At 41.7% G+C, this 15,000-nt stretch overlaps 1 protein-coding gene across 2 annotated transcripts in view; it reads right to left on the bottom strand.

Moving 5' to 3' along the window:
• Positions 1 to 15,000, bottom strand: part of LOC143290570 (uncharacterized) — a 77,568-nt gene that overhangs the window by 56,019 nt on the left and 6,549 nt on the right. Inside the window, exons 5-12 of one of the 2 annotated variants that reach the window (XM_076600137.1) lie at positions 13,817 to 13,966; positions 13,412 to 13,497; positions 9,364 to 9,542; positions 7,561 to 7,688; positions 5,547 to 5,648; positions 4,392 to 4,530; positions 3,736 to 3,834; positions 2,517 to 2,639 (exon numbers count right to left, since the gene is read on the bottom strand). In XM_076600137.1, the coding sequence (XP_076456252.1) occupies positions 2,517 to 2,639; positions 3,736 to 3,834; positions 4,392 to 4,530; positions 5,547 to 5,648; positions 7,561 to 7,688; positions 9,364 to 9,542; positions 13,412 to 13,497; positions 13,817 to 13,966 (1,006 nt within the window). Of the gene's footprint in view, positions 1 to 2,516; positions 2,640 to 3,735; positions 3,835 to 4,391; positions 4,531 to 5,546; positions 5,649 to 7,530; positions 7,689 to 9,363; positions 9,543 to 13,411; positions 13,498 to 13,816; positions 13,967 to 15,000 lie in introns of both variants that reach the window. The other variant, XM_076600136.1, reaches the window with a different exon arrangement.

Below are 15,000 nucleotides of genomic sequence, written 5' to 3' on the forward strand. Positions count from 1 at the left end.
AATTATCCTAAAACGTTCTGACTTTTGTTTTTCAAGTGAAGATTTATTGTCGTCTCGCAATGGCTGTAGTTGGGCACATTCCTTATCCTTCCACTGTCTGTATCAACATGAACATACACTCACTTCATTTACCTTAACTATCGTTCAACGAAAACTGTGGAGTAATACCCACTCCGATTACATTTCTGCGTGGTGTGGCCTACCCCTATCAGACATAAAGGAATATTGTCGTGGTCTGATTGTTCACATGCTGGCGTCACTGCTCCCAAGAAACAGAGAACTGCCCACAGGGTATATTTATCAAGATAAACCTTGGGTGAAATTCAAGAGACCATCGAACATACGGGTAGAAGTGTACCTGCGGGTAAATCTACACGAGGCAAGGCAAACGGGTACAGTGTACTGCGAGAAAATCCACATGAGGCAAGACTCGTTTGCCATGCCTAATGTAGACTTACCCGCAGGTACGCCTTTACCCGCAGGTATACCTACGATGGTCTCTTGAACACTACCCCCGAAAGACCACAGGCCAAAGTTTTATCTTAAGGACCATAAAGCTGAGCGCTGACCGTACATTACCCCCGAAAGACCACAGGCCAAAGTTTTATCTTAAGGACCATAAAACTGAGCGCTGACCAAGCACTCTACAGAGCGCTCTGTTTAAAAAAACAACAACAGGGATCCGGGGTTCGATTCTCGAAAGGATGTATTTGGGATTTTCGCTTCCTCCTTGTGTGGTACAGTTCTTTCGATGAAAACCATGATACCAAGATGCCGTGTGCAACATACACTCACCTCGCGTAAAAGACCCCACTGCAAGGACAGATTAATTCTTTGCGAGACCCCTTTAAAAATAACAATTTTATCTGAAAACAAATCATATGCAGGTATACATACATTCTCATGTCCTCTTATATCGGAGTACTGTAGAACAGCAGACGACACCACAAAAGACAACTGAATTCTAGTCGCTCAACAAAAACAGCGTGATGCCAAATGGTTTGTTTTACTTTTAAAACGAATTATGTCATGTGTGGAGTTACACGAGATTGTATGGTATTATGAGCGAATGAATTATTAACAAGAAAGTATGTAATATTTTGTTGTTTTTATTTAGTAAAGGTGATAAGGTTGTTTTTTTTTTTGTAAGCTGAGATAAATGAATGCAAACACATGTGTATGAATGACAACACGCATAAGAAAACAATAGCCTCTGACAACAGTACAGCACAGTACAGTGCAGTATAGTACAGTGCAGCACATTACAGTACAGTACAATACAGTGTGATGGAATACACTACAATACTGTACATTCCGATACAATGCACACCATACTAACCCCGTACCACAGGTGAACAAAAATTAGAAAAGCAAAACAAAACAAAACCCAACAAAAACAAAAAAATGCAGCACACTGCAGTACATTACAGTGCATTACAGTACAATACAATGCGATGCAATACACTATAACACAGTGCATTCTGATACAATGCACACCATACTAATCCTGTACCACAGGTGAAGAAAAATCAATACACTATAACACAGTTCATTCCGATACAATGCACACCATACTAATCCTGTACCACAGGTGAAGAAAAATCAATACACTATAACACAGTTCATTCCGATACAATGCACACCATACTAATCCTGTACCACAGGTGAAGAAAAATCAATACACTATAACACAGTTCATTCCGATACAATGCACACCATACTAATCCTGTACTACAGGTGAAGAAAAATCAGAAAAAAACCAAAATGCAGCACATTGCAGTACATTAGAGTGCAGTAGTACAATACAGTCCGATGCAATACACTACAATACAGTACATTCCGATACATCGCAGACCATACTAACCGAGCGCCACAGGCGAGGAAAAAACACAAAAACAACAAACAAAAATACAGTACAGTGCAGAACATCACAGTACAATATAGTGCGATACAAAACACTACAATACAATACACTGTGATACATACAGAACATTACAATGCGATGCAATACACTACAACACAGTACATTCCGATACAATGCACATAATACTAATCTTGCACCACAGGTGAAGAAAATACAAAAACAACAACAAACAAACGAACAAAATACAGTACAATGCAGTACATTACAATGCAGTACATTACAGTGCAGTACATTACAGTGCAGTACAATGCAGTACAATGCAGTACAATACAGTACAATGCAGTACAATACAGTACAATACAATGCAGTACAGTACAATACAGTACAATGCAATACATTACAGTGCAGTACAGTACAATGCAATACATTACAGTGCAGTACAGTACAATGCAGTACATTACAGTGCAGTACAGTACAATGCAGTACATTACAGTACAGTACAGTACAATACAGTACAATGCAGTACATTACAGTACAGTACAGTACAATACAGTGCGATGCAATGTACTACAACACAGTACATTATGACACAATGCATACTAACCCCGCGCCAAGGTGAGGAATAAAAAAACCCACACAAAACCACCCCCACCTGAGTTTGTCCCCCACGGCGGTAGAACCGTGCAGATTACAGGTGGACAAAGCGCCTTTGTGTCCTGCTGTCTGGCACAGAGACTTCAGAATCTGGAACTGGGCCACTGCCCCCCACAACAGTCTGCGACGGCCACGCACGCACCCGCGCACACACACACACACACACACACACACGCACGCACACACACACGTACATACACATTTCTATTACTATTATCATTCATCCCAGTGTTCAAGTAACTATGTCAGGTTTTCATTGTTTCATATGTTTGTGTGTCATTTCAAGGGGGGCCCTGAGTGTTTGTCGCCAGGTTTGTGACCGCAGTGAAATTTCTCAACGCTAAAGATACGAATAACTTCACACACACACACACACACACACTGGGTCAGTCTCAATACCCCCCACTAAAGTACAACACCCGTGTCAGGACTTCAACAACAAACACGTACACTGAGATGATGATCCGAGGGTTGCCTGTGTGTGTGTGTGTGTGTGTGTGTGTGTGTGTGTGTGTGTGTGTGTGTGTGTGTGTGTGTGTGTGCGTGCGTGCGTGCGTGCGTGTGTGTGTGTGTGTGTGTGTGTTTGTGTCTGTGTGTGTGCGTTTTGCGTGTGTGCGTGCGTGTGTGTGTGACTGACTAACACTGATTGAATGACACCGGAAACGAGTGATAAGCGCCCAATGGCACACACACAAACACATTTCTATTACTATTATCAATGGCAGCTGTCAGTCAACTCTACCCAGGTTGGCAGCCTGTTGTGCAAACTACTTCGTGCTTTTAAAGCGCTTAGAGCTTGGTCTATGACCGAGGATAGGTGCTATATAAGTAACCACATCACCAACATCAATGTTATGTATTTGATAGGGGCTGTGGTCTATACCAATTAAAACATCTTCGTTCCTCTCTTACACACTCTCAGTATATATCGTTATTCCCCCCCCCTCTCTCTCTCTCTGTATTTTCTATGCCATTTATTATTCTTGTTGATGTTGCCATGCAATGTGTTTTTTCCCCTCCTTTTTTCAGTCTTCTTGTATTTCCTAGATTAGTTTATACGTTTTCTTTACGAGGGTAGGATGAAAACAGGCCGATAAATGCCTATTCCTTTTCCCTCAATAAAAAAAGTTTCGATTTCGATTTCTCTCTTTGTCTGTCTCTCTGGGCCTCAAATCCCCATGAAACCGAGACACCAACACCCACTGGCTTCCAGTTACCTGTCCCCGGGTATGTTCTGAAGCAAATCAGTGGAGCTACCCGCATCAAAGTCCGTCTCCTTTCGGGAGATCGGCGAGGAAACGCCTTCCACTGTGCATCTGGGGAACAAATGAAAGGGACAGTCACACACCGAGCGAACACACACACACACACACATGCACACACACACACACATGCACATACTGACACAGACACACACACACAAACACAGACACAAACGTACACAGACACAAACATACACAAGCACACACACACATACACACACACACAGAGCAAAAACACTCAGGCCAATCGGTTCATTTTCCATCCCCCTTGAAAACTCCAGCCTCCCAGACCTTGCCTCTTTTCTGTCCAATATAACTCTTACTCTTAGTGAAAGACGTCAAATCGATTCAACAATAACACACACACACACACACACACACACACACACACACACACACACACACACACACCACCACCACCACCACCACCTTTTATGATCTGCGTGGAATTTCTCAGTCCTGGACATGTAATCGGATCTGGCACAGTTTTATCACCGGCTAAAATCATTGTTTTGAATTGAAATATCACCCTAAATCTTACCTGTTACTGCATCTGCTTCAAGTACTGTGCAGTCTAACAATGCACAGAAGTGTGCTGATTTTCTACCTACCTCAGCCGCCACCACTGACTGTTCCATTTATCGGTTGGCGCCTCTGCAACTGTCGTCTGCCACTTGGAGATCACGTGATACCTTGCTAAGGGAGGTAAGCAGTCCAAAGCTACCTCCATAAGAAAATTAATTTCGTCTTCTGAAAAAGAAGAAGAAGAAGAAGAAGAAAAGCAGATGATTAATTCGTGTCACCTTCAGAAACGTATGACGTAAATGTTATCTCTGTTTTACAAGCGTATATTTCTACATATGTTTTTACTTATCTGTTTTTCACTTGCAAACATGACTTTGGGTTCTCTTCCACTGAGTTTAAGAACTGACGGATATATGTCCCTGAAATTGTCTCTGTTCGGTCAGCTGGGCTTAAAAAACAAACATGATTCTATTTGATTTGCTTGAATCTGTTTGCATAGATAAGTATTTGATTTGAACTGAGTGCAAAGTGTCAGATATTTCTTCCTGTGTAAGTACATACATAAAAACGTGTCACATTCTTGTCGCAAAACATTCCTCCGTGAAAAACTCAGCATAGTTTCTGCGACAGCATAAGAAACACCACTATCTTTCGCGTAGAATACACTTCGGGTTTTTTTTGTTGTTGTTTTTTTCCAGTGCATGCATGTGATCGTTAAATTGTCGAATGCATTTTCCTGAAGGATATAGCAAAGTATACCTTTGATGCTGACGGAAATATACTCTCTTAACGTCTCAATCATTCGGATAAGACGATGAACCGAGGTCCCATGTGTAGCATGCACTTAGCGCGCGTAAAAGAACCCATTGCAACAAAAGGGTTGTATCTGGTAAAATTCTTTAGAAAAATTCTTTTGAAAGGAAAACACATATACTTGCAGACAGAAAAAAGATAGAAAGGGGTGGCGCTGCATTGTGGCGACACGCTCTCCATGAGCAGGTGGAATGTTACACAGAGAAATGTGTTGCGACAAAGAATAACGTCATGCACTACAGTACAATGAACACAATACAATAAAATATTATACACGGGAAAATACACCCAATCCAACTCATACATAGTGATGCTAAGTAACGCCCACCCGATTCAAAATATACAAAGTGATGTTCACCAAGTAATGCCCACCTGATCGAAATTACACATAGTGACGTTGACAAAGTAACGACCACCACGATCCTCACCTGTCGTGCTGGACGCAGGTGAGCGAAGAAGCCCCATTTCCCGCAGGTGTGCCGACGACATAAAGGCCAAGGACAAAGCTCCGCTCACGGCGGCTGCGACATCTGCAGACCAGCAAATCTCGTTTGCATACAGCCTTGCTTGGTTAAACACACACACACACACACACACACACACACACACACACACAAAGAAAAAGGAAAAAAAACAACAACATGAACTTTGATCTATTTTCTCACCCCCGAAAACGGAGTATGGCTGCCTACATAGCGGGGTAAAAACGGGCATACACGTAAAAGCCCACTCATATACATACGAGTGAACGTGAGAGTTGCAGCCCACGCACGAAGAAGAAGAAGAAGACATATTTTCTGGACATAGGATTCACAAGACCAGGTTTAGTGAACACGTGGTAAGAAGCTCCAGCATATCTTTTTCTTTCTGACTTTAATTTGACTCGTGACCTTCACCTCGATACCTTTAATCGCGCGCTTTTTATTACCCTCATCTTTTACTTATAACCTTTGGCTTTCAACATGGTCTTTGTTCTTGCGTGGTAATCAATAACAAGACCAGGTTTTGGTGAACATGTGATTGAGAACCCAGGCTCTAGCATACCTCTCCCCCCTAAACCCCCACTCCAGGAAGAAGAAGAAGAAGAAGAAGAAGAAGAAAAAGGAGTGGGAAACAAAGGAAGAGGAGGATGAGATGATGTTTCGGTCTGCGCAGAGGAAGAAAGAAAGAAAGGAAGGAAGAAAGGAAGGGAGAAAGGAAGGAAGAAAGAAAGGAAGAAAGGAAGGAAGACACCAGAGGAAGAAAGGAAGAAAGAAAGGAAGAAATGAAGGAAGACAAGGAAGAAAGAAAGAAAGGAAGGAAGGAAGGAAGGAAGAAAGATAAGAAAGGGAGAAAGGAAGGAAGGAAGGAAGGAAGAAAGGAAGAAGGAAGGAACAAAGAAAGGATGAAAGAAAGAAAGGAGGAAACAAAGCAAACAAGAAAGAAAGGAAGGAGGGAAGATAAGAAAGGATGAAAGAAAGAAGGAAAGAAAGAAAGGAACAAAGAAACAAAGAAAGCAAACAAGAAAGGAAGGAAGAAAGGAAGAAGGAACAAAGAAAGGCTGAAAGAAAGGAAGAAAGAAACAAAGCAAACAAGAAAGAAAGGAAGGAAGGAAGAAGGAAAGAAAGAAAGGAAGAAACAAGGAAAGCAAACAAGAAAGAAAGGAAGGAAGGAAGAAAGAAAGAAAGGAAAAAAGAAAAAGGAAGAAACGAAGAAAGAAAACAAACAAGAAAAAAAAGAAGAGAGAAAGGAGGAAAGAAAGAAAGAAAGATGAGAAAGGAACAAAGAAAGAAAGTAAGGAAGGAAGGAAGGAAGGAACAACGAAAGAAAGTAAGGAAGGAAGGAAGGAAGGAACAACGAAAGAAAGAAAGGAAGGAAGGAAGAAAGGAACAACGAAAGAAAGTAAGGAAGGAAGGAAGAAAGGAACAACGAAAGAAGTAAGGAAGGAAGGAAGAAAGGAACAAAGAAAGAAAGAAAGGAAGGAAGGAAGAAAGGAACAACGAAAGAAAGTAAGGAAGGAAGGAAGCAAGGAACAACGAAAGAAAGAAAGGAAGGAAGGAAGAAAGGAACAACGAAAGAAAGTAAGGAAGGAAGGAAGAAAGGAACAAAGAAAGAAAGTAAGGAAGGAAGGAAGAAAGGAACAACGAAAGAAAGTAAGGAAGGAAGGAAGAAAGGAACAACGAAAGAAAGTAAGGAAGGAAGGAAGAAAGGAACAAAGAAAGAAAGTAAGGAAGGAAGGAAGAAAGGAACAACGAAAGAAAGTAAGGAAGGAAGGAAGGAAGAAAGGAACAACGAAAGAAAGTAAGGAAGGAAAGAAGAAAGAAACAAACAAAGAAAGAAAGAACCAAAGCAAACAAGAAAGAAAGAAAGAAAAACGAAAAAGAAAGACAGAGAGATTGAGAGACAGAGACACCGACAGAGAGAGCAATTTACAAATAAAAAACCCCAAAGGTTCGAACTGACAGTCACTGTCTGGGTCCTGCTGCAAAATGAAGGGCTGAGCCAACTGGGACCGCTGGGCCACCACGCCCCCTACCAGCTCCACTGCACTGCGCATGCTCACGTGGCTGACGTCAAGACAGCTCGTGATTCTGTCAACCAATCAAAACACTATATTATCTGCCAGTTTTTGTGTGTTTTTTTTGTTTTTGTTTTTTGTTTTTGACTCACTTGTGTAAACAAAGTGAGTATGTTTTAACCCGGTGTTTGGTTGTCTGTATGTGTGTGTGTGTGTGTGTGTGTGTGTGTGTGTGTGTGTGTGTGTGTGTGTGTGTGTGTGTGTGTGAGTCCGTGATAAACTTTAACATTGACATTTTCTCTGCAAATACTTTGTCAGTTGACACCAAATCAGACATAAAAATAGGAAAAATTCAGTTCTTTCCAGTCATCTTGTTTAAAACAATATTGCACTTCTGGGATGGGCACAAAAAAATAAAAAATGAAGCCTAATTATATGCAAACTGCATTTACTGTTATATTTACATTTTTTGTATTCTCTAAACTTGGCACTTTGATCTGATATTCTCACCCAACAACAAGAGAGGTCATTATTATCATTTTTTTGTTCAAACAGGAACTTCTTTTGCTAAGCATGGAAGTTTTATTTATTTGGAAACATTTTGGTGCAGATAGTAAAAAAGGGAAATTACTCTGTAATTAATGCTAGGGGACTTAATTTGCTTTAAACTGATCTTTCTCATCTTAAACATTACATTTTGAAATTATGCTCAATACATAAAAAGCTTGGATTTTTTTTTTTAAGTGTATCACAAGTGAGTCTTGAAGGCCTTGCCTCTCTTGTTTTTTTGTTTGTTTGTGTTTTGTTGTTGTTGTTATTGTAATGATTTTGCTGACGATGGCGACAACAGCAACAACATTAGTAATAATAATAATAATAATAATTATTATTATTATTATTATTATCAGAAGAAGAAGAAATCACCATCACCATCATCATCTACATGACGCATAATCTCTCCAAACAAGGTTCTAATCGCTTCAGAAGAAGGAGGCGGTACACGACACACGACATATTTCTTCAACTAACCGGTTGCGTACTTGGGTTTGAGTCATCATCATCATTGTTGTCGTCGTTGTCGGCATCAACATCGTCATTGTCGACAACAGTTAGTAAGTCACATGGACGACAAACAGGACATGGCCAAAACTAGCAGATGTTCACACAAATCAAATCATGTTGCTAATAGACCAACCGACCGTAAAGGGACCATTTTAAGGACTGATAACCCATCATTTCTTAAAAAGAAAAACAGAGAGAAATCAAAACACACACACACACACACACACACACACACAGAGAGAGAGAGAGAGAGAGAGAGAGAGAGAGAGAGAGAGAGAGAGAGAGAGAGGATGATAGACGGACCGTCCACACACGCACACACATACCCCTCTCTCTCCATCTCTTAATACATTATTACACACACACACACACACACACACACACAGAGAGAGAGAGAGAGAGAGAGAGAGAGAGAGAGAGAGAGAGAGAACTACACTCTGCACACCAACACACATTCACCCACCCACGCAATCCCCATATCCTTAACCCGCCCCCCCCCCCCACACACACAGAACTACACTCCGCACACCAACACACATTCACCCACCCACGCAATCCCCATATCTTTAACCCGCCCCCCCCCCCACACACACACACGCACATACACAAACACACACACACAACACACACACACACAAAAACACACACACACAACTCATCAATACAAAATACCACCGATCCCCAACCTAAAGTCCAGCTCGTCCTGAAAGTTCCAGACTCTCGAGGGATGGCACACCCGTACTGAGGAGTCGTTTATATGGACTGTCAGCAGAGACTTTTCCCAGAACGACTGTGGGAGAGGCAGGTAGCCCAGCGACTGATAGAACTCGTCCGCCATCTGGACCATGCGACTCACATTCTGAACCTGATAATCAGAGAGAGCAAGTTTGATTTCAGATATATCGTACTATATTGTATTATTGTATTAACTCTTTTTTTTTTTGACACAACATATTTCTCGGTGTGAAATTCGGACTGCTGTCCCCGCTGAGAGCGCCACCCTTTTTTTTCTGCATACAGTTTTGTTTTCCTGTCGAAAAACTACAGAATTTTGCCAGGGACAATTCTTCTGTTGCCGTGTGTTCTTTTACGCGCGCTAAGTGCATGCTGCAAACGGGACCTCGGTTTATCGTCTCATCCGAATGACTAGCGTCCAGACCACCACTCAAGGTCTGGTGGAGGGGAAGAAAATACTGGGATTCGAACTAGTGCGCATAGATTTTCTCGCTTCCTATGCGGACGCGTTACCTCTAGGCCAACATTCCAGTATTCATAATCTTCTTCAGCGAATTCAGAAACTTCAGAACAATGTTGCCCGTCTGATGACCGAGTCTGACTCTGGGTGGGTGGAGGTTGATGTGTGTGTGTGTGTGTGTGTGTGTGTGTGTGTGTGTGTGTGTGTGTGTGTGTGTGTGTGTGTGTGTGTGTGTGTGTGTGTGAAAAGAACCAGAATGGTTGATAAGTATAAGAACAGAACCGAGGACATGAACATTCACTGACAGAAAACAAACAAGAACCGAAAAGACAAACGTCAGATAAGTACAGGCCACGGACATTTCTCCCCAGCACGGGACCAGAAGGGACAGGAGCTCTGTCACAACGACAGGACATGATGGCACGTCACATTTCAGACAGGAAAAAGACATATGACATGGCAAAACATGATATGACACGACATTTCTGACGAGAACATGATAGGACCTGGCACGAGAACAGGACACGATTGGACAGAAAATTTTTTTTTTTTTTTAGGGTCATGGTATGACGTGACATTTCTGACCACAACAGGATATGATAGGACGTGACATTTCTCACGATAACAGAACACGATTTGATATGTAATTTCTGACGATAAGTGGATGATGATATGACGTGACATTTCTGACGAGAACAGGACATTAGAGGACATGACATTTCTGACTAGAAAAGGACATTAGAAGACATCCATATTCTAAATATATTTCTGTTTAATAACTACGATGTAATAATTAATTGCAATGTTTTTAAAAGCGAATATGTGAAATGCTTTTATTTGAGAACATATGTTTATTACTCTTGTTTGATCAAGTTATCCGTGTGTGTGTGTGTGTGGGGGGGGGGGGGGGGGGGGTGCGGTGCGGGTGTGTGCTGATCATCTGGTTGTGGTTTTCCGCAATTCATCTTTATTCTTATCTTATCTGTCTATTATAATCAATGTGCAGTATAGTAGGCTATGTTTATAATTATATTCAAATAATGTTTCTTAATTCTTTCTGTTTTTACATTAAGAATACTAGTTATTACCTGCAGTGTGTGGATGTATGTATGAAACGATGTACGTGATATTTTTTACATTTGTATCTTCGTAATATTTGTTGGGGCTGTTGTTGGCTTTTACAGTTATGGTCCCCATGTTGTTTACTTGTCTATGTTGTGATAATGCACCTGACCAAATTTCTCCAGTTGGAGATAATAAAGTTATTCTTATCTTATCTTATCTTATGACATTTCTGACTAGAACAGGACATTAGAGGACATGATATTTCTGACTAGAACAGGACATTAGAAGACATGACATTTCTGACTAGAACAGGACATTTGAAGACATGACATTTCTGACGAGAAAAGGACATTAGAGGACGTGACATTTCTAACAAGAACAGGACATGATTTGACGTGCCATTTCTGACGATAACATGGCATGACAGGACATGACATTTCTGACAAGAACAGGACATGATCTGACGTAACATTTCTGACAGGAACAGGACATGATCTGACGTAACATTTCTGACAGGAACAGGACATGATCTGACGTAACATTTCTGACAGGAACAGGGCATGATATGACGTGACATTTCTGACAGGAACAGGGCATGATATGACGTGACATTTCTGACAAGAACAGGATATGATATGACGTGACGTTTCTGGCGAGATCAGGGCAAGATATGACGTGACATTTCTGAAAGAACAGGACATGATAGGACGTGACATTTCTGACAAGAACACGACATATGACGTGAAATCTCTGACAATAACAGGATATGATATGACGTGACATTTCCGACAATTAACATGACATGATATGACGTGACATTTCTGACAAGAACAGGACATGATATGACGTGATATTTCTGACGATAACAGGACATGATATGACGTGACATTTCTGACGACAACAGGACATGATATTACATGACATTTCTGACAAGAACATTACATGATATGACGTGACATTTCTGACGATAACAGGACATGATATGACGTGACATTTCTGACGATAACAGGACATGATATTACATGACATTTCTGACAAGAACATTACATGATATGACGTGACATTTCTGACGACAACAGGACAAGATATGACGTGACATTTCTGACAAGAACAGGACATGATATGACGTGACGTTTCTGGCGAGATCAGGGCAAGATATGACGTGACATTTTTGACAAGAAAAGGATATGATATGACGTGACGTTTCTGACGAGATCAAGGCAAGATATGACGTGACATTTCTGACAAGAACAGGATATGATATGACGTGACGTTTCTGACGAGATCAGGGCATGATATGACGTGACATTTCTGACACCAACAGGACATGATATGACGTGACATTTCTGACAACAACAGGTCATGATATGACGTACCAATTCTGACAAGAACAGGACATGATATGACGTGGCATTTCTGACAAGAACAGGACATGATATGACATGACATTTCTGACGATAACAGGACATGATATGACATGACATTTCTGACGATAACAGGACATGATATTACATGACATTTCTGACACCAACAGGACATGATATGACCTGACATTTCTGACAAGAACAGGACATGATATGACATGACATTTCTGACGATAACAGGACATGATATTACATGACATTTCTGACGATAACAGGATATGATATTACATGACATTTCTGTCAAGAACATTACATGATATGACGATAACAGGACATGATATGACGTGACATTTCTGACAAGAACAGGACATGATACGACGTGACATTTCTGACAAGAACAGGATATGATACGACGTACCAGCATATGAGAGGACATGGCCTTTCTGTGATAACATGACATAACGTAACATTTCTGGCGATAACTTGACATGATATGGCATGACATTTCTGATGACAACAAGACATGGAATGACATGACATTTTGACCAGAACAGGATATGACATGACATTCCTGTTGAGGACAAAAGACCTGACACGAGAACCGGGCATGACAGGACAGGACGTTTCTTAAGAGAACAGGACATGTGACGCGAATTTCTGACGAGAACAGGACATGTGACGCGAAATTTCTGACGAGAACAGGACATGTGACGCGAAATTTCTGAGGAGAACAGGGCATGTGACGCGAAATTTCTGACGAGAACAGAACACGTGACGCGAAATTTCTGACGAGAACAGGACATGTGACGCAAAATTTCTGACGAGAACAGAACATGTGACGCAATATTTCTGAAGAAAACAGGACATGTGACGCGAAATTTCTGACGAGAACAGAACATGTGACGCAAAATTTCTGAAGAAAACAGGACATGTGACGCGAAATTTCTGACGAGAACAGGACATGTGACGCAAAATTTCTGACGAGAACAGGACAGGAGAAGACAGGAGATTTCTGACGAAAATGAAACATGGTAAGACAAAGTACTTCTGATGAGAACAGGACAGGGGATGGACATGATAAAACAGGATATGTCTGACAAGCAATTGGACCTGAGAGGGCAGGAGTTTTCGCTGTGCGAACTTGTAAGGAAGCACTGCGTGGTAGAGGCGATGCCACGACACACCATCAACGCCATCTGAAAAAAATAAACAACAAAAAAACTACCCCACCAGTATTGAGGTGGTCTGCTCTGATAACTAAGTTCAGGCACGCAATCACAGACGCATGTAAACACACACACACACACGCGCGCGTGCACGCACACACACATACACACACACACACACACACGTATGCACGCACACACTCACACACACTAACACACACATGCACAAACACCAACACACACACACACACGCACACACACACATATACACACCAAAGCGTATGATACAGAAACAGCAATAAATAAATAAATAAATAAATAAATAAATAAATGGCATTCCATGACGTACCCACAAACTGCGCAGGTATGTGTCCCGTGCTGGGCAGTCGGTGAGGGCCGTAGGTGTTCTTCAGTTCCGCTCTGACGTAGGCGTGTAACTGGCGGTACAACGTCATCACTCGTGACACAACGTCGTCATCGATTTCTGTGATCACTTGATCTGATGACGAAAACACAGGTAGCAACATTGTGCAACAAACTAGACAAACAACAGAATCTGGACAGTCCTGCGTTATGGTCAGTGGTGACAAGCAGAGGTCAGTAATGGTCAGCAGTAATGAGCAGTGGTCAGAAAACAGTCAAATCATGTCAAGAAGTCAAAATTCTATAAAACCGTCACAAAGTAATAGCCGAGTGGTTTAAGCGTTGGACTTTCAATCTGAGGGTCCCGGGTTCGAATCACGGTAACGGCGCCTGGTGGGTAAAGGGTAGAGATTTTTCCAGTCTCCCACGTCCACACATGTGCAGACCTGCTTGTGCCTGAACCTCCTTTGTGTGAAAACGCACGCAGATGATCAAATACGCACGTTAAAGATTCTGTAACCCATGTCAGTGTTCTGTGGGTTATGGAGACACGAAAATACACAGCAGGCATGAACCATGAGTCATCGGCAAGTCGATGTTGGTCGTGTAACGGAAAGAAGAAGAAGAAGAAGGCCATCTGAACACTGTCAGTAGTTGACAGATTCTGAGCCAATGGCAATAAAACAGTTGTGATCTGGCAAATTTATGTAAAAGAAATCCACTCTCACAGGTGCACAAGTATAAACACATGCACGCACTCAAGGCCTGACAAGCCCGTCGAGTAATGCTGTTGTCAGGCATCTGCCTAACAGATGTGGTGTAACGAATATGGATTTGTCCGAATGCAGTGACGCCTCCTTAAGAAACCAAAACCAAAACTGTAAACTCACAGATTCTGGACAGCTCTGGTCAGGAGTAAGCATGCAGCGGTTAAAAACGGGCTTGTTAAAATAACGCACAGACGTGACAAGATAACGCAATCTAAGCACTTTTAGGCTGTGATCAATTGCGGTCAGTAGTGCCCATGGACCCGTGGGAACGTAGACCTGAGGGAAACAAAGATGACTCCTTTGAACCAGTACCCAAGAGCGCGAGTCCAGCAGGTTTAATATTTTTCTTTTAAAGCGACAATTCATGTTCTTCAACGACGGCCGCAATAGCCGACTGGTT

This window comes from Babylonia areolata, chromosome 15 (assembly GCF_041734735.1).
Source record: "Babylonia areolata isolate BAREFJ2019XMU chromosome 15, ASM4173473v1, whole genome shotgun sequence".
NCBI lineage: Eukaryota > Metazoa > Mollusca > Gastropoda > Neogastropoda > Buccinidae > Babylonia > Babylonia areolata.